Source organism: Arvicola amphibius, chromosome 1 (genome assembly GCF_903992535.2).
Source record: "Arvicola amphibius chromosome 1, mArvAmp1.2, whole genome shotgun sequence".
In the NCBI taxonomy this organism is placed as follows: Eukaryota; Metazoa; Chordata; class Mammalia; order Rodentia; family Cricetidae; genus Arvicola; species Arvicola amphibius.
In genome coordinates, this window is record NC_052047.1 from 192,505,518 (window position 1) to 192,531,717 (window position 26,200).

Sequence of the window (26,200 nt, forward strand, 5' to 3'; positions counted from 1 at the left end):
TACGTTTAACTTTTTGAGCAACAAGTTGCTCTTTAATCTTGAAGTTAAAAATGTATGTATATATACTGATATAATATATAATCAGTACACTGAGCAGGTTTTCCTGACTCAATGTGTGTTCATTGGAGGATTAGATAAATTTTAATCCAGTTGTAGCAATTTTACGGTGTGCACGTAGTACCATAACCTCATTCCTGGTTCTTACCATCCTCCCTGGGCTTATTTTTCTCATTAGGTTGACTTTCCTTGCCTATGTTCACATTATTTTATTTTTGTTCATTTTAATATATTGGAAACTACCTTAAAGGCTTCCTGGGAGAATATGAGACCAAGGACACTAAATAAAATCGACTGTGTCTCTTCTCACAGCTGATGTATAGAGTGAGTGATATATATCGTAGGTGCTATTTTTTTAACTGAATCAAAGAATATTAATTATAGCTGCTTTAAGCTAAAGAATGTTTAAATGGTTTTATTTTAAAGGAAAGATACAATTTTACAAGAGCAGATTGGCCATGTGTCCAGGTTTTTTCTATAGTCTATAAAGATGAATGAGACTGTCTGGAGCTGTTTTTCCTTGCAGCTGTCAGCATGGTAAAATACTTTGCTCATCTTTATAAGGGTATCAATTTGTCTTACACACACCTCACATATATTTTATCCACAGGTTCTTGGATGGAGTTTTCTAATAAATGTAGTATGTCTTAGAGGATTTTTATGGGATAATTGATCTGGTTTCAGTCATATATTTAAATGCAATTATGTGTTTGTACTTTTTAGTTTTTTTCAAGACCGGGTTTCTCTGTGGAGCCTATACTGGAACTCACTCTGTAGACCAGGTTGGCCTCGAACTCCCAGAGACCTGCCTGCTTCTGCCTCCTGAGTGCTGTGATTAAAGACGTGCACTACCACTACCTGACTGTGTTTTTACAATTTTTATAATTGTATTGATTTATATTTAACAAGCCTTAAATCTATAATGGAAAGAAAACGTTTTCATGGACTCAGAATTATAATATGGTCATTTTTAGCAGTTTTTTAATTAACAATGCAAATATCTACTTGCCTTTTTTATCAGAAAGCATAGCTTCTTGCTTTTGGCTTTTGTATTTTCCCTAAATCATACCAAGTACTTCAAACCATCTACCATCCAGACAGTATCCATTAAGTGCCTGTGCCTGTGTGGGTGAGAAGTAGGTCTTCCTCGCCACATCTCCTCTGCACACTCTGCCTGCCACTGCTGAGAGAGCGGGAAAATAGTTTCCCCTGAAAAGCGGGAGCTGCTGCGGGTTTGCCTCTAACCCAGATCCTGGTATGTCCCCTGTGATACAGCAGGAAGGATGACCCTCTTCCTGGTGTGGCCCCCTCTTTCTGGGCTGAGTTGTAGCTCAAGGTGACTCAACTTGTTCAGGCATGACTGAGATTAAGAGTGTCCAATATTTTTCTTCCTTAAGAGCTTCTTGCTTTTTCTAGTGTCTTATTATTTTTTTGTTTCATATTTGATTGTACATTGCATAGGAAAAAAACCCTCAGAAGAGGTTTGGGAGAAAGTGTTTATGCATATAAACATTAAATTCCATGTGAGATGTCTGTGCTCAGGCGGTTGTTTTGTGTATTACAGGCCTTTCGGGAAGACCTGGAATGCCTCATCCAAGAACAGATGAAGAAAGGCCATAACCCAACTGGTTTACTAGCCTTACAGCAGATTGCCGATTACATCATGACCAACTCTTTCTCGGGCTTTTCTTCTCCTCCCCTGAGTATGTCAACTGTGATTTTGTTTTCTCTGCTGTGGAACACTACTGCCCTAGCTACTTATTCTGTTGAGATTCAGCCCTTAAATGTATAGCATAGAGCTAGGTCTGGTGACACAAGCCTACAGTTCCTTCTCTGGAGGGGAAGCAAAGAGTCATAATATCAAGGACAGCCTGGGTAAATTAATGAGGACCCTCAAAAGTGGGGAGGGGGGGTCTGAGGATGTGGTTCAGTGGTCAGTGCACAGGCACAAGGCCAAAGGCTCAAGCCCCAATACCTTCTAAACATTAATAACAACTGACACTTAGAGCAGCAGCATGTTATAAGACATACCTTACCCCGGGTGGATGTGTTGGAATAGCCCTGGAGACCACTGGAGTGGTTATATTGTTTTATTTGGCTCACAGTGTCAGAGCAGTTTCTGTCCCCCATGGCAGGAAAGATGAAACAGCTCTGACTGAGATGGGAGCCTGAGGCAGAGCAGCTGCTCACAGCACTGGGAGCAGAGAGAGCAGAGTGGGCCTGTCCGTGGTGGTCTGCTCCTCACCAGCCAGCCCCCTGCCAAAGGCTGGACAGTGTCCACAACAGGGCACAAACTGGGGACCAGGTGTTCAACACATAATCCTGTAGTGGACATTTCAGATTCAAACATAACAGTAACTGTAAAGGGAAAGTTAAAAAGCCATTCAAAAGAAATCATGTGTTGCTCTTCCCTGTGTCCTCATGCTATGAGCTGAGAGTCGAAGTTGATTATTGCCTGAAGGAGACTAAAGGAAACCTTGACAGAAAGAAGATCAGTTAGCCAGGATTCGAAGGGTATCTAGTGATCTAGAGAGAGCTTTATGTAAAGCAGTGGGTGTTTCTTCATTGCATAGCTCATCAGTAAGAGCGGCATTTTGTGTCCCTGAACTCCCTCGAGTACTAGAACCCATCGGCCAAATACTCTGGTCTGTGATTGTGTTCAGAATTGCTGCAGTGAAGGGCAGGTGTGCAGGCCACAGAGAGCTAGTGGGCATTGCTTCATGGAAGACTGGAGATAGGGGCCTTCATTTGCTCTTTCTTTTATTTGTCCCCCTTTTTCTCTTTCTTTTGTCAATAGAGGGCTCTAAGGATTTTATGGATTCAGTTATTTTCCAAACACTTGAGACATGATGGTAGGAGAGTGCCAGGCAGGGGTGTTTGTAGAACCAGATGCACCACTGCCTCAGGCTTGGGGGTCCTGGGATCGCAGTCTAGGGAAAGGAAGTGAGTCAGAGTGAAAAGACCCTTCACTGTCGGACCCAAGACAGCTGCCAGCACAGAAAGTGCAAACCCGTGTGAAGAAAGAATTCTAGCTGATGGTCTGAATGAGTGCCAGGGAAGGAAAAGAAACTGAAGTCATATCATTTAAAGACCGTGAAGGAATCTCAATGAGAGATGTAAATACCTGGATTAGATATGTGGTTGCAGATATATGAGGGAGGAAAACGAGAACAGAGCTGAGAACCAAAGAATGCTTAGTGGCAGGTCTAACGTGCTGGGGAGGAGCGTGTGAGTCACCTAGTGGCTTCTGAAAGCAGTCTTCCACCAGAAACAGAAATGTACAGCTCGAGCTATTTTTAAGCACTCTGTAACAGTGGGCATTTGTACCAAGCACTGTTTTAGGGACAAGGACTACGCTAGCAAGATTCTTTTTCTCTTGGAGCATGAAAATCCACTAAACAAAGATGATCAGACTGTAGAGAATGCTATGCAGAGAATTACAGTGTGATTATATGCTGGCGGTGTCTGGCTCATACGAAGATAAGGTCATCAGAGACAACCTCTTAGAGGAGGTCACATTTAAAATGATGCTTGAAGAGTAAGGTGTATGGTATATCTTAAGATGGAAAGAAAATATCTAAGCCCAGGAACCTGGTAAATGTGCCGAGTGGGAGAAAAGGAAAGAAAAAAAAAAACGAGTAAGTTTGGGCTCTTAAATAAGCAGTAAAAAAAAATCATAGCCTACTTGTTCTCTTAGGAGACAAATAGAACAAAATGAGATGACAGCACAGGCAGGGCAGTGTTATTTAAATGTGGCGGTAAGATGGCTGGGTGTCGGTTATCATCACCAGGTTTGAACGTTCGGATCTTGTTCCCACTTGTGGGAAGATATTTTTAAACTGGAGAGTGATTTTCAAAGCCCCACTAGATTCTCTGAGCAAAGATGGACCTGAAGATTTTATAGGGTTAATAAGAAAAGTAGAAAGGGCCAGAGTTTAGGATCCGGTTTGGCTTGAAAAATGAAATAAGTTCAACTTGTGGCATGTTTGCTTTAAGTTGTTGAGCTGTGACAGGTGAGAGCTCAGCAGAAAGTCTTGGCGGGTGGATACATAGAAGAACTACCCAAGGAGCCTCTGCACATGGCTTCTCAGAAGATGGCAGAGGTGGAGTGGGAGTCCAAAGGGGAAATTTAGAAGTTCTAAAGGCCAGCAGGAGACTCTCCCCTCTGAGTATCCTAGGGTCCACATCAGGAACATGCATTTGGGGTTGTAGATGCCAAGCAGGGCAGCAGGAAAGCCATATGTAACCTGGTAGTGCCGAGAAGTCAGGAAGTGGAAATGATCAGTTTGGAAAATTTTTTTGTGATTGTGTGAAAACAAGCAAAGTTACTTTGGAAGTAGAAAAAGAGTAAAGAATAAAATATTGGTGACTATATAATTTTATTAAAAATTAAAGTATTTTAGCTGGCTATGGTGGAACATCATTTGTTCCCAGCACTTGGGAAGCAGAAGCAGGCAATTCTCTTGAGTTCTAGGCTAGCCTGGTCTACATAGCAAGTTCCAGGCCAGCCAAGGTTACATAGTAAGGCCCTGTCATTTAAGAAAAATAAAATAACTGGGTGGTGGTGGAGCACACCTTTAATCCCAGCACTTGGGAGGCAGAGGCAAGTGGATCTCTGTGAGTTTGAGGCCAGCCTGGTCTACAGAGCGAGTTCTAGGACAGGATCCAAAGCCACACAGAGACACCCTGTCTTGAAACCAAAAAAAGAAGAGAGGGAGGGGGTAGAGGGAAGGAGGGAGAAAATAACAAAAAGGAGTAAAGATTGCTAATAATTGAGCTTATCCAAATTGTAATGTTGTCAACCCCAGAGAAATAAAGAGAAGACGGGAAGAAAGTAAAATCACTTTTGGATTTTGTCTTTTGAAACTGAGTTGTAAGTGACATGCGAGTAGAAAAGAGGCTTCTGAAGGTGAGGGAGGCATGGGGGAGAGGCTGGGCAGGAAGAAGGGGTCAAAAGAGAGCAAGAACCAATCCTGTTTGTATGTTACTCTGCCACAGGTCATTAGCAATAGCAGAACAGAGAACTAGGGAGGTACCTGGTTAGAGATGAAGATGACCTCGCAAAATAATACCAGAGAGAGTATAAAATGTTTTCACAGGGAGACATAAAGGCAGGAGTGTAACAGAAGCTTGAGCTCAGGGCACGAACCACATTGGAGGAAGGTGGGAGAAGAGAACTTAGACTAGGAGGAAAGGGGGCCAGGCAGGAGTCAGCACAGCATCCTGGGCCTGGGGACAGACTCTAGGGAGGAGGAGGGAGCCCGGAAAGGTCAACAGTGAGCTCAACACCAGCCGTAACAGCTGGACTTGGGAGTTAGAGGAAGGCCAAAGCCAGGCAATTATTTGCTTGCATTTTTTTCCATTTTAGATGTTCTTACATTTGAATATGTCAAAAGTGATATTAGACATCTTTCTATTGATGTCTTTTCATTATAAGGTAAGAAATAGCTGTGTTTCTTAGTAGCATTTTTACCTTTGGGGTCATCTGCCCATCTTCTCCCAGCGATATGACTGGCAGTTGCTGACTCACAGGAACTAGGTGAAGTACCCTCACCACATCATAGCGAACATGACAGCCCTTGTTTTTGCTCTCAATACCCTGCTCTGGAAGGAGGTTGAACTAATAAACTGTTGTGTGCGCTGATAAATTTCAGGCTGTTTGCAAAGCTGGAATCAACAACACATGGGCTGCTTGCTGGGACCTAATTGCTAGGTTAAAGAATTGTTTGATTCAGATCTCTCGCACTGTTTCCACTTAGGTCTTGGCATGGTCACACCTATTAATGACCTTCCTGGTGCAGATACATCCTCATATGTGAAGGGAGAGAAACTTACTCGTTGCAAACTGGCCAGCCTGTATAGACTCACAGATTTGTTCGGATGGGCACACCTGGCAAATACATACATCTCAGTGAGTATTTTTGGTTCCTTTTTCTAAAATGCCAGCTAGATGCTAACTGTGATCTCATCTTTGCTGGGAAGTTCACTCTTCAGACTTAATGATCAGGTAACCTGTAACTCCAAGGAAGAGACTAATCCCCAGCTTTCTCTTTCCTCCCTCTCACCTGTGAAGTTCCTTCGCGGTCCAGCTGTAGAGCCTTCCCCAGAAGAAGTGCAGATCATCCCTTTCCAGGGTCTGTAGCTGAGCTTTGGTGGCACTAAGAAGCCCTTGGGGCAGGGAAAGCTGAGGACAGGAAGGGTCCCTCCCTGGTGTTTGTAATCTTTAAGGACACTTTTCCTTATTTGCATACAGACAAGCACTGAAGGTTAGGAACCACATGTGAGAGAGCATTAGATCTTTGCTTCCTAAGCCTGAGTCAGAAGTGATGTGAGAGTAGAAGAGAGGCTTCCGAGGGGGCGGGTATGAGACAACAACTAGGCAGGAAGAAGGGGGAGGAAGAGAGCAATGAAGCCTGTGCTCTGTGAGCTAATCAACCAGTGGGTGAGCAGTGAGTGACGACACATTCCTGCTGGCCGCCGTCTGCTTCCACTCTGCCGCACTTGATGGACGGCACCGTGGGAATAGAAACCGCTGAGCTGCTACCGTGATGGGAATAGTAGGCGGCCATTCCGCAGGCCACCCCGGCTTGTCTCTTCCAGTCGTTCTTGGTTTCCCCAAGTCGGCTCTTACCTTGACTCCTTCACAGGAGGAGCTTTTCCCTCCAGACCCCTGTGCGTTGGAAACCTAATCGTAGCCATGCTCATGCTGTGGCACAGGTGCTGCAGAGTAAGTCCTGTGTTTTCTTTCTTCCAGGTGCGAATCAGTAAGGAGCAAGACCATATTATCATCATTCCCCGAGGCCTCTCTTTTTCTGAAGCTACAGCCTCCACTCTGGTATTGTTCTCATTCCTCTATACTTTTTCTGGGTACCCTTGTTTTAAAGATAAATTTTAGAATTGAAGAAAAATCAGGTTGTTGAGAACATTAGTAAACTGAGTTAGAATTACCTTACCTGACTTTCCTTTTTTGTTTGTTTGTTTTGTTTTATTTTGTTTTGTTTTGTTTTTTAAAGAAAAGGCAGTTTATTTTCAAGGGCAATGAGCAGACGCTGGCAGAGCCTGATAAATTAGTTTATAGAATTTTTTTTTATTAAAAATTTCCATCTCCTCCCCTCCTCTGACTTTCCTTTTCTGAGATAGCAGTTTCACTAGGTAGTCCTGGCTGACCTCAAACTCACAGAACCCTGCCTGCCAAGTGTGGGATTAAAGGTATGTACCACCACACCTGGCCCTGCTTGTACTTTAAATACTGCCTGATTTGTATACATAGAAAAAAATTTCCAAACAGGGTCCAAATATAGTTCACAGGTCTGTTTAAACAGTTTAGTTGGTGTGAGGATGGCCTCTACCCTGCATTCCCTTTTCTCTGTGATTGCATGCCCAGCTGCTGCTGTAGGCCTGGAAAACAACTGGAATCATGCTAGTCCCAGTGCTGCAGTGTAAACAAATGGCCATTTCCAGCCAGTTACAGCAAATGTTAGGCTTTGTCCAAACCTCCATGTCCTGGAATCTGTGCTTCTTGCTATCTAAATGCTAACTTTTGTTACATAGTACTTGTTTTATAAATAAAATTTTAAAGGAACAAAGCTGTACCCTTTCTTTTACAAATTGTTTCTGGCTGCCTTTGTTCTGTGTGATAAGTTCAGTTGTTGAAATAGAGGACCCATAACATCTAAAACACTATCTGGACAAACCTGCCACACCCTGGGTCAGCTGTGGGATAGAGATGAAATTTTGTATAAATATACTAATTAAATATATCTTTCTGATTTTTCCAGGTGAAAGTCAATATAATAGGAGAAGTGGTTGACCAGGGAAGTACTAATTTGAAAATTGACCATACAGGATTCAGCCCCCATGCTGCAATCTATTCAACACGTCCTGATGTGAAGTGTGTGATCCACATTCACACCCTTGCTACTGCAGCTGTAAGTCAGCCATGTGCCCAACCAGAATGACTACAGAAAGCACTCCTTTCACAATTTTCCCAGCGTGGTGCTTCCCAGTGTATCTTCTGTCACCCTGCTAGCTCCTGTACATTCCCAAAGCAACAGGTTCTTGGAACCAAATGTACTGCTCTAGGAAACACTTGCAGAAATGTGTGGATTTAAAAAGTAAGCAGTTTATGACTGGAGAGTTGGCTCAGCAGTTAAGAGCACTGGTTGACCTTCCAGAGGACCTGGGTTTAGTTCCCAGCACCCACACAGCAGATCACCACTGTCTGTAACTCCAGCTTCAGTTCTGACACCTTCATATAGACACACATGCCAGCAAAACACCTATGCATGTAAAACAAAAATAAATAATAAAAACCTTAAAAACTCAACAGTTTAATAATTGGGTCATTGCGAATTTGAGGAGAGAACATCTCCCACAATATTTGACATGCATTTGAATTATGTTCTGTCCCTTCAACTCACCCCCTTCTCTTTCTAGAAGTTAAGAATTAGAGTGGGAGGTGGGCTGCACTGTAGTGGCAAGTACTGCATCACCCAGTGCTTTCCTTCCTGGGCTCCTAAAGAACCAGGTTCCAATGTGTGCACAATAACTAAGTGTGTAATCTTGGATCCAATCAATAGGTGTCCTCCATGAAGTGTGGGATCCTTCCAATTTCCCAAGAGTCTCTTATCCTGGGAGATGTAGCCTATTATGACTACCAGGGGTCCCTTGATGAAGAAGAGGAAAGAATTGAACTTCAGAAAGTTCTAGGTCCAAGCTGTAAGGTATGTAGTAGTCTGTATCTCAGGGGCTTTTGTTGTTACCGCTGCTGCTCTTGGTAAAGCACTGTGAGCCGTGCAGTTAAAGTGTGCTCTGGGCCTCTACTTTAGGTGCTGGTACTCAGGAACCATGGCGTGGTGGCACTTGGAGAGACCCTTGAGGAGGCTTTCCATTACATTTTTAATGTGCAGATGGCCTGTGAAATTCAGGTAGGAGACAGTCATTTCCTTTTATTGCTTTACATTTGCCAGCTGAGTTGAGTTTTGTTTATTTTCAAAGCCCTACTGGCCAGTGGCTTCTTTTAATAGAAATTCTCCTCTATTTTGATAACGAAGCTTGTCAACTCAGTTATCCTTTGACGTTAAAAAAAAAAGGAAAGAAATTAAAATTTACATGCCCGCAATCTAAGAGCCTGGCAAACATCATTTTGCCTACAGTCTTACTTTGTTTCCCTCTATTGATGGCACTGGCTAAGGAACAGAGGTGCCTGCAAATCAAGAGCTGGGTTATGAACTCATGCGATTAGCAGCCATCTAACCCTGTGTTACAATAGCACACTGGGTATTTATTGCCCGCTTTCCTCGGAGATGCTGAGCATATGCAGAAGCTCTAATATCCCTCTTAAAGTCAAGCAGACTCACATGAAGTAAATAACAGTCAACACCTGTTTCTGCTAACTTTAGGAGACATAGTCTCTCTGTGTAGCCGATGCTAGCCTCAGACTTGACGTCCTCCTGCCATACCCTCTAAAGTTAAAACTTCAGGAATGTGCTACCAGGCTGAGTCTTTGCTACTATCTCTAAGTTGTCTTGTCCAACCTCTTTTCATTAAGGTCCTTCTCAAGTGGGCTGTGAGAAGCTTAACGAAGATAATGAGTGTTACCCTCTGCTTAACTGTCCTTAAGTGTGAACTGCAGTATCTCTATATTCCTTCTCAGTGTACCGCTTTCAACAAAAGTCGTAGCTAGATTACCGTGGGAAAGTTTGCAAGAAAAGAGCTTTAAAATTTAGCAAGCAAGCCCAGTTACTCGCAATCTGTTAAACATGTGGCTCCCAGTGCTCTTCCCAGCTGAAGTATGGAGTCCTAGCAGGTATTGTTCCAGGTGGACGGGAAAGGCTCTGCCGCTGCTGACTGCTCAAGAGCGTGAGCGTGGCTCTTACTTGTTAGTAGCAGCTGATGCGTCTTGTGAGCTGTTGCCCAAATGAGATTGTGGCTTTTGGACAGTGCGATCCTTGTCAGTGTCTTCATTTCCATGTCTGTGTCTCACCACTGATACAGGTGCGGGCCATAGCAGGAGCAGGGGGAGCAGACAATCTGCTCATACTGGATCTTCACAAGTATAAAGCTTCCACCCATGGTGTAGCCACATCTGGAGGAGGTGGTGTAAATATGGGTTCCCATCAGAAGTGGAAGACTGGCGAGATTGAGTTTGAAGGACTCATGAGGACCCTAGACAATTTGGTAGGTGAAATTTGAACCTTAGACTTGAGTTTCATGTCTGAATTCAAGAACAGTGGATTCCATCTCCCTTTGGTTTAGGACATACTTCTAACTTCTTCAGGACCAGAGCTGGAGGCTACAACGGCACTGCAGTGTAATTTCACTGCATTTTTAAGAATCAGGCAGTGAGATACACAGATATTTCCCTTTCCCCCATGAACATGTTGTGATTAATTATAGTCACCATATTATATAATATATTCCCTTTTAAAAAATTCTTTGTGTGTGTGAGTATTTTACTTGCATGCATATCTGTGTGTGATGTGTGTGCCTGGTTCCTGTAGAAGTCAGAAGAGAGCACTGGATTCCCTGGTACTGGAGTTAGAGCTGTGAGCTATAACCTGTGCCCTCTGGGAGAGCAGCCACTGCTCTTGACCACTGAGGCATCTCTCCAGCCCCTCCAGCATATTCTTGAATTGAATCCTCCTACATAATTAAAGGTTGTAATTTTGGACCAGTGTCTTCTATCCTCTGGTAACCACCAATTAATTGCATCTATGAACTCAACTTTTTTAGATTGTAAATGTAGGTGTGTCCATATGGTGTTTGTTTTTTGATGTCCTCTAAGTTCAAATTGCCACCAATGCCAAAATGTCCCTTCCTTTAGCAGGCTGCATAGCTTTCCACTATGCCTAGTCCACAGTTTCCTTTCTTTTACCCTACATTTTATGTGTGGTTTTGTTTGTTTTTAAAAGGAGCTCAGGTAAAGTTTTATTAAAGGAAAACTTTTCTGGTCTAGTTTTCGCCAGTTTGTTCTGGCAGGCTAATATTATTAAAATAATATCATAATCACATGATAGCCAGTGTGCATATTCTGTAGTATTTTCCACACGCTGTGCCCAATTCAATGCTATTGCCACTGTAGTGACAGACAAAAGTTTTAGCCAACATGGCATAGCATTTTATTTCAGATTTCCTCAAAGCTGGGCAGGTTGTTGGTGAGGATAACTAATTTCGCTTTGCCCTATCTGGTTGTCTTTAAAGTCTGTTTGTATCCCAGCATGTACTTACCACTTCTTATAAAAAGTTGGAGTCTAAAGTTGATAGACTCCAGAGACTTTCTCTTCATCTTGCGGCCACCATTTTCCTGACTTAGGTGTGGGACAGCCCCGACTAAGATCAGCCACCAAGATGGCCAGAGAATGAGAAAGACTGATGTGTGTTTTATTGAGACACAAATGAATTCACAAAGCTCAAAAATTTACAGAAGTTTACACAACAGAAGACTCTGTCCCTTTCCAAAGCAAACCCCTGTTAGCAAACTTGCTCACCACATCCATTCATCTGTTGGTGGACGGATTGATTCCCTCTGTTATTGTGACTAATTCTGCGATGACAGCGGGAGTGCAGGGAGTGACGTGCTGAATTTACTTCCTGCAGATGAGCATCACATAGTGGGTCCCTGGGCTGTGTAGCTGTTCTGTTTGTACTGTGACGAGGAGCCTCCATGCTGCTTCCTTATGGGTGTGGTGATTTACAGACCCACCAAACCGTACACAGCAGTGTCTGTCTCTTTCTTGTCCTCCCCCAAGACTTGTCTCTTGTCTGCCTGATAATAAATAGACTCCCTGACAGGTGTGGTTTCATTTGCCTTTTTCATAGACCTGTGCATTTTGAGTGTCATCTTTTGCAGAATATTTATTCAGGTCCTTTGTTTGTGTGTTAATAGGTTGTTCTTATTACTTGGTTTATTTAGTTCCTTAGACACATTGGATATTGACCCCTTGGAGATCCATGGCTTAGCAGATGTCACCTTAGATTGTTTAACCATCTTCTTGGAGGGTCAGGAGACAGGTTGTCTTTAGACCTACGAGCAAAGGCTCCCAGCTCTGGTTCTCTAAAATCTATTTCATAGCAGGAGTGTTTCTGAATGTCAAGTGTAGAAGTCAGCTGAGTAGAAGTTGGGGTGCCAGCTGTAGTCAGTTTCACACACATCTTCAGATGGGCGTCATCTCAGCTCCAGTGTTACATGGAGGCTATGTGCAGCTTATTCTCCCTCCTGTTTTTCAACAGGGACACTTTGAACCATTTGTTTGAAGATGGAACCTCCAAGTGCTTTGTTGGAATGGGTTTGGTTGATTCAGTGTGGCATTTCTCTCCCACAGGGCTACCGAACAGGCTATGCATACAGGCATCCTCTCGTTCGAGAGAAGCCTCGGCACAAGAGTGATGTGGAGATCCCAGCAACTGTGACTGCTTTCTCCTTTGAGGATGATACTGTGCCTCTCTCTCCTCTCAAGTACATGGCGCAGAGACAGCAGCGTGAGAAAACAAGATGGCTGAACTCCCCAAATACGTACATGAAAGTGAATGTACCAGAAGAGTCTCGGAACGGGGAAACTAGTCCCAGGACCAAAATCACAGTACGCCCCCATTCTGCATAGCTGCTTACCTGATCTCATGAGTGTCCCCATCTGAGCTGTTAGGAAAGTAGGATGTAAAATAATACCACTGTTATTTGTCAGGTATTAAATGTAAGGCTCTGTTCTAAGCCTCATACATGAATAATCTCACTTTCTTCTAATACAAAATGGATTCTCTTTTTCTCCTTTTTTTAGATGAGAAAACCAAAGTTAACTGTTTCTTTATGGTTGAACCAGAGTTTGAATGACAGCAGTGTCTTGAACCTTCTTCTTACCCACCACATGACACTGCTGTGTGGCTGGCATTGCCTGGGGCATTAGAACATGAGCACTTACAACACCAAATTGTGCCATAATTGCATAAGTAATATACATTATATTATGATTTTTTAGCATGGCCTTGTAGACGGAGGTTGAGTTATTTTATGTGTTTTAAACATTTTGGTTTAGATTTGACTTGTCTTACTATGTATCCCTGGCTGGCTGGACTCACAGAGACCTGCCCCACCTCTGCCTTCTGAGTACTGGGACTAAAGGTTTGCACCCCAGCCCCAGCTCCACCAAATACTCCTTAGCTATTTAAAATTAGTTCAGCCTTCATATAAGTATGAATTACTCAATATGGAATTATCTAATTCAGTTATCTCCAGGAAAGAGACATAATTAAACTCACAAGTTTCCCAGAATTCATTTAATAATCAGAGATTGCCAGTCAGCCACCACTGATCTTACTTAGCCTTCTCTCGGGGTTAGATAGAGTGTAGAGTGAGCGAGAAGAATTCCAGAAGGTTCTCTAAACACTGGCTCCCATGGTGCTACATGCTTCTGATTATTCACCAAAGCATCCTGATTTGTCTTATCCTAATTTCAGCCAAAACTCAAAGACAAAAATCTAAAAAAAAAAAAATGTACCTTAAAGACAGTCATTGAGTCTTTCTATGACTTCTTGGCTGTTGTCACCTAATAAGTTTCATTTCAAGAGACAGAACTCCTGGGTTAGGGTTAGGGTTAGGGTTAGGGGTTAGGGGTTAGGGTTAGGGTTAGAGGGTTAGAGGGTTAGGGTTAGGGTTAGGGGGTTAGGGTTAGGGTTAGGGTTAGGGTTAAGAAAAAAAAAAAAAGAAAAAAAAAAAGAGACAGAACTCCAAATGCCAGTTAATGAACAGTCATGCTATCTGTCTGGGGTAGTTTCTGCATTCTGTTTTCAGCTGTCAAACGGGAGAGCTTTAGTTAGAAATGTGATTAATTACTCATGTGCACTGTAATGGCGTCTGCTTACTCTAAAGTGAGCGCTTTGAGAGGCTTCTCTAATGAGCGTGAGATAGGAGCTGGCCACCAAGACACAACTCAGTAACTGTGCCCCCTCAGGACTACTCGGCCACTCAGTGTCTGATAGTTCTTTAATGAGGAGCTTCACTCTAGAAATGGTTTTATTCTTTATTCTTTAGTGGATGAAAGCAGAGGACTCCTCTAAAGTTAGCAGTGGAACACCTATCAAAATTGAAGATCCCAATCAGTTTGTTCCTTTAAACACGAACCCAACTGAGGTGCTAGAAAAGAGAAATAAGGTAAGACACAGCTCTTATATCTTTATCCTGTTTAGGTTAAATCACTAAGGATGGAATCTGGTCACAAGCTTAGGAGATTGAAAATCTAAGAGTTAAATTCATTAATTTTAGCTTGATCAGATACCTCCAGCTCTGTGCTAGTCATCAGTGAACAGGCTCTCTGAGAAAGAGTCAACCTGTTTTTGCTTTAAAGTCCTTTATATTAGTGGGAAGTACAATTCTCTCACGGCATAAGACAGTAGGAAACTGAAAACCAAGAGAGTGGAGATTAGTAATAGCTAGTGTTCAGGTGGTAAAAAGAGGCCTTACTTCATGGAGGTGAAAATTTAAGAGACTCTAACTTGAGAATGTCAAACAGTAACCTTTAAGAAAAGAGAAGGCAGAGGTCGTCTGCATGGTGACCCCAAGAACTTATTATTTCCGCTCAGATTCGGGAGCAGAACCGCTACGACCTGAAAACTGCAGGACCACAGTCTCAGCTGCTCGCAGGAATTGTTGTGGACAAGCCTCCTTCTGTAAGTCGGAGGCAGTGTATGTTGTGTTTTGATCTGCCACATAGATTCTTTGCTTTTTTTTTTTTTAACGGAGGTGGCTGTAAGTAAAAATTTAAAAGTCAAAAGAATCTATATAACTTAAAATGCTACATCCCATCCCCAATTTCCAGAGGCAGAGACTGACTGTTCCTTTAATTGTTCCATGCATTTGCCTTCATGTGTTTGATTAGCATCTTTCTGAGCCAGGCCCACATCTGTAATCCCAGCTGTGGAGGACAAGAAAGGAGGAATGCAAATGTGGGGACAGCCTGGGCAGCACAGCATGACACCCATCTAAGAAACTTTTCCTTGCCTTATCAGTTTTAAACCTTGATTCATTTTATCAGTTATCAAATATTATTTATTTCTCACTCAAAGAGAAAAGGTACTGCCATTTATATTGTAGGAATATATAAATTATGGTTTCAAATTTTAGAGATTGGAAAATATGGGGAAAAGTTCATCTTAAAGAAAAGAACAGTGATAACCCTTTTCTGAATGAACATTTAGTTCAGCCTGTCTACAAATTGCTTCCAATCTTTCCCACATCCCCCTAGGAGGTGTGTCATATTTGGTTTTTGTTTGTTTCTTAATAATCAGCTTTAACTGGAGGTTTCTCTCCCACCCACCAGTTCCCAAATAATCACTCTGAGGCTTAATATTAATTACAAACTGTCTAGCCTATTAGCTCAGGCTTATTATTATCTAGCTCTTACAACCCAAATTAACCCATTTCTGTTATTCTGTATTTTAACCACGAGGCTCATGGCTTGTTACCTCACATCTTGCTTCTCTGGCGGCGCTACTGGTGTCTACCTCAATTAAGCCTTCTTTCTCCCTGTATTCAGTTTAGCTTTCCTGCCTGGGTATATTCTGTCCTTCCATTGGCCAAAGCAGCTTCTATATTAGAATAAAACATATTCACAGCTTACAGAAGGGCATCCCACATCAATCATCTTTCAGGGTTTATCTTATTATGTGTTTGCTATTGACCACATGGGTCTTCCAGAGCACATTTATTTCTTTTCTCACACAGCCTCCAGCCTTAAGTTAATAATCGCTCTTCTTTCACATCAGGGTACATTGCTACAGCTCTCCCCAGACCTTTTTGCTTGACCCTCAAAACCACACACAAGAGATTGCAAATAAATAACCTTAGTGATATAGCTCAAAATGAAAATAAGACAACTCCAAATTTAGTAAGAGAAAAGAATAAAGGTCAGATTGGGAGCTGTGCATATATATATATACATAGCTGCTAGAGGCCATGCTAAACAATTGAGAAAAAAGACCCAAATAATGAAATTAGAGCTGAAAAGAGGGATATCAAAATTCAGAAAATCATTAGGGAATACTCTGAAAAACTATATTTTAGTAAGTTGTTAAATCTAAAACAAATTGATAAATTTTTATATACCTATGGCTTACCAAAATTGGGCCAAGAGATTTAAAAAACAAAACAAAACCTTAACAAGAAACTGTTAAAGCTGTGTTCCTTTGCGACACGAGGAAGGAGTGGGACCACACTTAGGTTCTAGAGTCTCTAATAAGATCGCACACAAGCAGAGTTACCAGTCAACCAGGGCTGCAGGATGAGGACTCAGGAGAGGGAGAGTTGGTTAGCTTCTGGACAATCCCCACAGGACCTTGGAATTTGTTTTACCCTACAGGTAAAATGGAGTCTGAAGTCAAAATGGCTGTGGTTAGGTCAAGGTGCTTTTGCTTGCTCCCTTCAAAACAAAGCAGTAACAGTTTCTCAACAAAGAAAGCCCTTGTAATGGACAGAGTCACTATTGAATTCTGTCATACTTTTGAAGAACAATTGTAGGAGGAGGCCACTAGTTAGTTCCTGGCTACTTAGCCCCAAAATAATCACACAGAAACCATATTATTTAAAACATTGCTTGGCCCATTAGCTCTAGCTTCTTATTGGCTAACTCTTACATCTTAATTTAACCCATCTCCATTGATCTGTGTATAGCCATGAGGGTGTATCTTACCAGATAAAGTTCTAGCGTCTGTCTCCGGCAGGGCTACATGGCTTCTCTCTGACTCCGCCTTTCTTTCCTCACCTAGTTCTGTTCTTCCCTGCCATAGGCTCAAAGCAGTTCTTTATTCATTAACCAATAAAAGCAACACATAGACGGAAGGACCTCCCACAAACAATACCATTGTTCTTTACACTACTAGCTCATAAAATATGAAAGGAACACTTTTACTCATTCTACACAAGCAGTCCCACCTTGATTCCAAAATACAGTGGGGGAAAACTGTAAGCCAATTTTCTTAATGAACATAGATGTGGAAATCCTCAATAAAATACTTGCAGATCAAATTCAAGAACACATTGGAAAGATCACACACCATGTTCAAGTTGGCTTCATTCCAGGAATGCAAGGATGGTTCAACATTTGCAAATCAATAGACACACAGCACATAAATAAAAACAAGGACAAATCATATGCTCATTACAATAGATGCAAAAACAGCCTTTAACAGAATTCAACATCCTTCCATGATAAAAATCCTCAAGAAGCCGGCACATACCTTTAATCCCAGCACTTAGGAGGCAAGAGCAGGTGGATCTCTGAGTTCGAGGGTAGTCTGATCTGCAACCAGGAGAGCACAGGTACACAGGAACTGTCAGTGGGGGAAAAGTCCTGAAGAAATTAGGAATAGACATTTCATTTCATACCTTAACATGATGAATCTATAGGCACTAGAACCGTAACTAACATAATACTGAATGGGGAAAGACTAAAGACAGGAACAAGATAAGGACTTCCACTCTTGATCAATAAAGCAAGAGAAGAAAAAAATAAAAGGAAATAGGAAGAGATTGAATTGTCCTTATGAAAATAGCTATACTACTAAAAGCAATCAACAGATTCAATGCATTGCCCATCAAATATCCAATCACATTCTTCACAGAAATAGAAAAAAAATCCAAAAACTCAAATTGAAGCATAGAAGACTCCAAAAGGCAAATCGTCTTTAGCAGTCATTCACACATGACCTCACATTTGTGTGCACACACAAGGGAGAGAGCGAAAAGGAGGAAGAAAAGGTTGGGAGTATAGCAATACTTTTGACTCCAAATTATTCTACAGAGACATAATAAGAAAAAGTCGGTACTGACACAAAATCCTATATGTAAATCAGCAGGATACAGTAGAGAACCCAGAAATAAGCCTACACAACTATATCTGCATGACTCAAACTTACTGAGAAAAAGCGGGGAAACTGCCTCTCTACTTGTAGAGGGCGGAAACTAGGTCCCTTCTCATCCTGCATAGATTTCAATGCAGACTGTATCAAGACCTTAATTAGGACCTGGAGTCCTGACACCGCTGTGGAAAACACATGGGGAACTTGGAGAAATAGCAGCAACTAGAAAGGGACTCCAGCAGGTGCAGAAATAAGCAGGAATTGACAAATGAGAAATGACTAAGTTCAAAGCATCTGCACAGCCGTGGGAGCAACAGAGCAAAGGAGAGACGGGAGGAAATCTTTCCTAGCTATTCTTCTGACAAGTGATTAATACTGAGAAGATTAAAGAATTCAAACAGCTAAGCACCCAAACAAAAGATAAACTGATCTATTAATGGAACAGAATAACTACATGGAAAAAATGTTCAGTATCTTTAGTCATCAAAAAATGCTGGGTGATGGTGGCACACGCCTTTAATCCCAGCTCGGGAGGCAGAGACAGGCAGATCTCTGTGAGTTCGAGGCCAGCCTGGTCTACAGAGAGAGTTTTAGGTCAGGCTCCAAAATAAGACAGAGAAACCCTGTCTCCAAAAACAAAACAGAAAAATGCAAACAAAACTCAAATTCACTTGGAAGTACAGAAGACCCCAAATAGCCCAGTAACCCTGAGTGAACCCGTACACACACACACACACACACACACACACACACACACACACACACACACACAGAGAGAGAGAGAGACAGAGACGGGGGGGGGGGGAGGGAGGGAGGGAGAGAGAGAGAAGATGGAAACTAGATTTCTGCCTTCATCTTGTACAAAGTCGCATCAAAATGGATCAGAGGCCGGACAGTAAGCTCTGAAACTTTGCAACTTATAGAACTTTTCAAAAATTCTAGCTTATTAAAATGACTTTTTGGCAAAATTCCATCAGGTGAGGAACTTTCCTATCATGAGTAGAATTCCAGTGCTCCTCTGGACTTCCCCATAGACATGATCATGCTCACGCCACAGTGTTCTGGCTTATCCCCAGCTCTGGTCCTTTCCGTCCTTTTCCCAAACAGCCACCTTCCTGTTTTCATGATCCCTTTGCATTCCACATTTAACGTATGAGAGGTAATTTGGTGATATGCATACTTTTGGATCTGTTTTGTTTTCACTTAACATGATCTCCAGTTGCAACCATTTTCCTGCAATAATCTGATTTTGTTGTTCTTTGTGGCTGAATAATAATACTCTTTTGTATATATGTACATTTTCTTTTCCACTCATCCGTTCCCACGTATCTCTGTTATATATTGACTGACCGCTCAGATATATACCCAGGAATCGTATAGTTGGATCATATAGTAGTTCTGTTTGTAATCTGATAAGAGTATTTTAAAAGTTAAAAATCATACTGCTTTGTCATTTCTTCCAATTGCTATGAAGTCAGTAATCACAAACATTTATGTGGGTATGTAACGTGTGTGTGTGTGTGTGTATGTGTGTGTGTGTGTATGTAAATAGGGAGATAATGGTATGAAAGATATTAAAGCACTTGATAATGAATCTAAGTTGTTGGGGCTTTTTTCTTTGTAAGACCATGCAGTTCAACGATGATGATGAGGGCCCCCCAGCTCCTCCTAATCCATTCAGTCATCTCACGGAAGGAGAACTTGAAGAATATACGAAGACAATCGAAAGGAAGCAGCGAGGCCTGGACGGTCAGTTCCTCTTGGGTTAGGTCTGGGATCACCATGCTGATAACATAGAGCACCCAAGCTGGGTGACAGAGGCAGTCAGAGCTTTTGCATTCTGTTCAGCTCATCCACTCTAGTCCTCTCCAGGTCCAGGTGAGGCTGACATGCAGAAAACCACCCCTACTTGCTAAGACAGAGAAACTGTTCTTCTCAGGAAGCAATCCGAACGTGGGCTATGTCATCTTAAATTTATAGCACCAAGGCCCAGATGAATGCAGGATTTCCAGAGTAAATACAGGTTTTGCTTTGAGCATTGCGTGGTGTGTGGATTGTCAGTCACAGATTCTCAAGTATTTGATTTTAATGCTTTGTAAAATGTCTGTCCCTGGTGTCAGAGTGCCAGTATAGTCATTTCAAAATCACCATTTAGCATAAACTGCTAGGAATTAGAAGTTACTTTCCTGCATAGGTGCTCTAATGCACTGAGTTTCCCTGACTGGGTAGTTAGAAACTGGCCGTGAAGAACAAGCACGGAGGCTGGGGCGGGAGGGACTGTAGTTGAGACTAGCCTAGGCTCATTCGGAGATCTTGTCTCAAAACAGTAAATAAATAAATTATTAGTGAAAAAGTCCTAGCAGTTGAGTCTACCTAGCTCTCCTTTGCTCTAGAGTGAGATGCTGATCTTAGCAGGGTTTCACAGGACAGGGTCTCGAAGCCACCTGAAAAGTAGACAATGAATTATGTGTAAAGACATCTAGGCAAGCAGAACTCAGGGTGGAAAATTAGAAGTCTCTGATCCAGTAAGAACCTCTGCATTGGCTCATCCACAGTGCCCAGTTAGCATTTCTACCAAAGCAAAACAGAAACCAGTAATAAAAGAATTGTCTGTGTGACCGAATTCTAGGACAGTCAGGGCTGCAGCGGATGTGGGGGAAGGTTAAGTACCATGGTGTTACCTGCTAGCTAATGGCTAATGATATCTGGACTATCCAAGAAACCATTTTATCAGTTATTCACTGATCACAAAAGCAACTTGCCCTGCTCATTAATGTACTTACAGCAAGTTTTTCTAAGTGGCATATTTAACTTGTTTGTTCTAACATAAGATACAAGAATTTGAAACATTTTTTTATATTTTATAAAATGTTCCTATTTAATCTTTTATTTTTGAAAGCCTAAAGATGCCAGGTAACAAACATACTCTAGACATCACTTTTTATATATAACTTTGTAAGTAATTTACATTCCTGCATTAGATCACTAATATTGCTCTAACAGGAATCACTGCCTGGAGATTATTAGAAACTCTGTGAGCCATTCTGCCTCATTAACGCAGCACCACTGCTGAGGCTGTGTTACGTTTTAATCTGGCTTTGGAGATTTTGGTGTCCTATACTAGCAAAAGCTAAATGCATATATACATATACATACATACATACATACATACATATATATATATATATATATATATATATATATATATTCTTTATCTGGGCTGCCAATATCTTTGCTTCTTTCAACCCAGAATGAACAATTACAATTCATGGGCCAAAAGTTTTAACACATTAATCTTAGAATCATAATTACTGACATGTGAGATAGCTCTTAGCATGCTCAGCTCATTGCTGATAAACTTGCCGCCTCTGTGAGCAGGCGTTGGATGTGCGCACTAACCTCTCTGCAGCCTTACGCTTCCTTGTTTTGTTTGCATGGCTTCTAACTGACGATCTTATTCAACAGACGCTGAGCAGGAGTCACTCTCAGATGACGCTACATCTGTTTCACAAATTCAGTCTCAAACTCAATCACCGCAAAATGTCCCTGAACAATTAGAAGGTATACAGTGTCATTTCCCATAGCCTTCACATCGTAAGAGTCTTGTCGGTTATGCCCATGTAAGAAATCGAATGCTTGTTTACAGTAATTTTGTCAGAGTGTTACCGAATTCTCCCCAAAATGTCACACATTTATGAAATGGGATGCTGCTTTTAATCATCATTTATTTGATTCACTTCTCCCTGGCTTGGGATAACCCATAATTTTTAAGAATTTGTGGAATTAAATTTGACTTGCTATGTCATACATCTTCTAATCAGTAGCATGGAGTTCTGTACAGTTTTAAATGTCTTGTCATCTTCATTTTAATGATTTGTTTTACAATGGAATGACATGATATCAAACTACAATTATCTCTGACTCTTTTAATACCTGTGTTCTCTTCCTCTTTGTATCATTTTAGAATAGCTTCATGCTAATTGATACATGGGTTATTAAAATAATCTGTTCTCATTAAAATTAAAGCAGTACCTCAGTACACTACTAAAACTTCTCAGTTTTGAGAACTAAACACAAATGTTGACTGTGTCAGTAACAAGCCCCCCAAACCTCCTCCTTTTGTAGAAAACCACGAGCTATTTTCCAAGAGCTTCCCCTCCATTGACGTGCCTGTCATGATTGTGAACGGCAAGGATGAGATGCATGACGCGGAAGATGAGCTTGCTCAGCGGGTCAGGAGGCTGACTACAAGCACGACCATAGAGAACATCGAGATCACCATTAAGTCTCCAGAAAGAACTGAAGAGGTCCTGTCACCTGATGGCTCGCCTTCAAAGTCACCATCCAAGAAAAAGAAGAAATTTCGCACACCTTCTTTTCTCAAAAAGAGCAAAAAAAAGGAAAAAGTTGAGGCCTAAGTAGTCTTTTTTGTAATTTGAATATTACAATGTGACATTGCACAATTAAGTACCACATTTTAGTTCATCGTTACTATACAGTGGTAGGTCGGATTGGGGGTGTGTAGCAAACTGGACTTTCAAAACTGGAAAGAGGTTTTACTAAAAGAAAAACATTATGGAAAACTTTTAAATTCATCTCTTTTTATATGTCCAAAATGGCTTTGAATTTTTAAACAGTTGCTAGTTTTACTCAGCTCTGCCCTCATGAAGTATTGTTGTTGGTCACTGACAGACAGCAGTCTGTTACTTCAGGACTTCTCCATCGCACCTGTGGGGAAGAGATTGCCAGTGAACAAGGGAGGATATGTTTACCTCTCACCAGCTGCTTCACTTGCTAATCAGACTGTAGTTTTAATCTTGGTTGTTGCCTATACCTGTGGGTCCCCATTGTTCCAGTGGACGCTAGTGGGATGCTTTGGAAGCTTCCACAGCAGGAATCTGGAGCATTAGTATACACTGGCACATCATTTTTTAAAATATTTTAAGAAAAGATTTGTTCAGAATTTTATTCATAGTATAAAATTCCTTCACCTGAAGTAACTGTTTGCCAAAAAAAGTCATTTTAATAAACTATAATTTTTGAAGAACTTCCTTTTTTATTAGTTAGAAAAGCCCCTTATTTTTCATAGAGGGGATTTTGTACACATGAGTTATTTAGTTTAACTCTAGCAAAAACAATTTTTGTATGTTGAAACGTTTGTATGCCTTCAGTACAAGGTGTCATGAGCATCTAGCCAATCAGCAGTAGAGCATACCTGAGGCTTCTTGGTACCGAGTACAGTTCAGGAGGCCAGGGACATGGCATCCAAAGGGCATCCAAAGTCTAGATTCATATCTGAACCATATAATGTATTTTTCTCTTAGTATTGCTGAAGATGAAGAGTATCTCATAAGGTAACCAAATGAAAAGGCTGAAAGGGAAGGGAGGAAGGGAAGGACAGGAAGGAAGGGTCTGTTGGGTAATGATGTGTATCCACAGGGAAGTGTATAGTTTGATTTACTGAAAACAAGTCCCAGGTTTTCTCAAATTCTGTTTCTCTGCCAAAAATCAGTGTCTTGGTTGATATTTGAGTTTTAAAGAGATTAAAACATACATATTTAGAAGACAGCACTGGATCAAATCAGCAGGCCTAATCCAACAGCAAAAGAACTACCACTTCATGATTTTTGCAAACTTAAAATTTTTTTAACTTTCTTTCTACTGTAAATACAAATTTAAACCTAGGTTTAATATAGTTTTCTCCATTTTCCCAAGTGATGTCACAGATCAGTATAAATGGATGATCCGAAGTGCTCAGTGAGTAAACGTAGTGAAAGCGTCCGGAGGGTGAGTGGGCACGCAGACGTCCCCTGAGCACAGTGCTCTCTGACTGTGTGGTGATTCGGTGCGAACTTGAACCAGAGCCTGCCAATGTCATTTTAGATCTCACTAACTACTGGAGTCTGTTCATCTCGTGGTGGAAACTTTGAGTTGCTGGACTGTGTCTGAGGATTGCTTATGTTCCACATCTTTTTGTTGTACTACAACGTGTGTAGACACAGTAACCTGTGAACCACCCTTCCCATAACTTCTAAAGGATGCATATATATATATATATATAAATGAATGCAGTGTGCATAAATATTTTTTAAACACAGCAGTAAACTATTGCACCTTTTGCTAAGCTTCTATTTACTTGCTTTGACATAATGAATGAGCCAGTGAACTCAGTGTCCTGTGGAGAAATGTGTAAAAGTTATCTGATATTGCTCTTAGATGTTATGCTAATTAATGTTAAATCACAAATAAACAGTATTTTAAATATATTCATTTGGTATATGAAGTTTCCATGCAGAAGTGATTTCTTAGTTTATACATTGTATTTGCCAAGTATTATGTAAAACAGTGGATACTAAAATTGCTTTCTAAGTAAGAAGGTCTCTGATAAATCCCTTTTCAACTTAGTTAAAAATTAGTGTGTGTGTGTGTGTGTGTGTGTGTGTGTGTGTGTGTGTGTGTGTGTGTGTGAATTAAAGGCGCACACCTTTAATCCCAGTGCTCGGGGCAAAGGCAAGTAGATCTTTGAGTCCTAGGACAGCCGAACCTCCAATAGTGAAACATTCTTCTGTAAAAAACAAAAACAGAAAAATTTACATGTATATTTATCAAGTAACACATATTTACATATATATGTATCTGAGTGTGAATATGTATAGTGTGTGTATGTGTGTGTATATGGAAAACTTCCTTTCTCCTGGTCGGATGTGGTAGGCTGTGGATGCTGATAAGATAGAAGATGTGAGCTGTGTACTAGCTGTGTACTAGCTGTGTACTAGCTCAAAGCACTAAAATATACAAACAATAGTGTAAGAAAAGGAAAGGAGTGGGGAAAAGAGAAAATTCACTATTTTCCCCATTACAGTTTTTATTTTTAATTTCCTTCTAGTTCTTACCCAATTATATATGTCTTTCCTATATGTTGATAATCATAGCGTGAATATCACTTCTATCCTGTTTTTTTTTTTTCTACTTAGAATAGCCCACTCTAGATACACTTGTAATCCCAGCACTTGGAGATGCAGGCAGGGAAGCTCAGGGGTTCAGGCCTTAACTTTGTAGAGGTCCTGTCTACAAAGAGAGGGAAACACTTTTGGAAGTTTTCAACCAAATCCTTCACACGAATAATTTATTTTGAATTCTCCCTACTTTGTCCTAGAAATGGACTGCAAGAGGAAGAAACCATGTTCATTGAAAGTTCTGATTAATCGAAGCTTTTACTGAAATAACTTATTACAAAAACAAAGGATTTCACAAAGAATAGATTGATAGTCTTGGGCACAGTAACTTGTTACCTCGACTTGTAAATAACTCAGTGGTGAAAAACAATGTTTCAGATCAAAAGTCTCCTTACCTTGGTCTTACCTGAGTGAGCGTAGATTAGAAAGTGGTTGCTTGTGTCTTTAAGTTCATATTTCATTGTGTCTAGTAACATTATCTTTTTTAATGGGCAGAAAACTCATAAAAGTAAATGAGCTGGTTTTTTGGTTTTTTTTTTTAATTGAGCTATGCATTTTTCTCTGCTTCCCCCTTTTCCTCTTCCCTCCCCTTCTATCCTCCCCCAAGGTCCCCATGCTCCCAGTTTACTCAGGAGATCTTATCTTTTTCTACTTCCCATGTAGATTAGATCTATGTATGTCGCTCTTAGGGTCCTCATTGTTGTCTTGGTTCTCTGGAATTGTGAATAGTAGGCTGATTTTCTTTGATTTATGTCTAAAGGCCACTTATGAGTGCAAGCATTTGTCTTTCTGGGTCTGAGCTACCTCACTCAGTATGACATTTTCTAGAGCCATCCATTTGCCTGCAAATTTCAAGATGTCATTATTTTTTTTCTGCTGTGTAGTTCTCTATTTTGTAAATATACCACATTTTCCTTATCCATTCTGTGGTCGAGGGACATTTAGGTTGTTTCCAGGTTCTGGCTGTGACAAACAATACTGCTATGAACAGAGTTGAACACATGTCCTTGTGATACAATTGAGCATCCTTTGGGTATATACCCAAAAGTGGTATTGCTGGGTCTTGAGGAAGGTTGTTTCTTAATTTTCTGAGAAATCGCCAGACTGATTTCCAAAGCAGCTGTACCAGTTTGCGCTCCCAGCAGCAATGCAGGAGTGTTCCCTTTACCCCACAACCTCTCCAGCATAAGTTGTCATCAGTGTTTTTGATATTGGCCATTCTTACAGGTGTAAGATGGAATCTCAGAGTTGTTTTAATTTGCATTTCTATGATGGCTAAGGATGCTGAACATTTCCTTAAGTGTCCTTGAGCCATTTGAGATTCCTCTGTTGAGTTCTCT

At 41.1% G+C, this 26,200-nt stretch overlaps 1 protein-coding gene across 4 annotated transcripts in view; it reads left to right on the forward strand.

Annotated features, from left to right (window-relative positions):
* The window catches only part of Add3 (adducin 3), a 113,323-nt gene extending 89,153 nt beyond the window's left edge, over positions 1-24,170 (forward strand). For 3 of the 4 annotated variants that reach the window (XM_038341051.1, XM_038341044.1, XM_038341056.1), the window contains exons 3-15: positions 1,622-1,760; positions 5,817-5,968; positions 6,812-6,892; positions 7,836-7,985; positions 8,637-8,780; positions 8,886-8,984; positions 10,054-10,236; positions 12,381-12,638; positions 14,084-14,203; positions 14,632-14,718; positions 19,530-19,653; positions 21,370-21,465; positions 22,030-24,170. In XM_038341051.1, the coding sequence (XP_038196979.1) occupies positions 1,622-1,760; positions 5,817-5,968; positions 6,812-6,892; positions 7,836-7,985; positions 8,637-8,780; positions 8,886-8,984; positions 10,054-10,236; positions 12,381-12,638; positions 14,084-14,203; positions 14,632-14,718; positions 19,530-19,653; positions 21,370-21,465; positions 22,030-22,322 (1,926 nt within the window). In that variant the 3' untranslated portion in view covers positions 22,323-24,170. The remainder of the gene's footprint in view (positions 1-1,621; positions 1,761-5,816; positions 5,969-6,811; positions 6,893-7,835; positions 7,986-8,636; positions 8,781-8,885; positions 8,985-10,053; positions 10,237-12,380; positions 12,639-14,083; positions 14,204-14,631; positions 14,719-19,529; positions 19,654-21,369; positions 21,466-22,029) is intronic. The other variant, XM_038341061.1, reaches the window with a different exon arrangement.
* Positions 24,171-26,200: the final 2,030 nt, after the last annotated feature.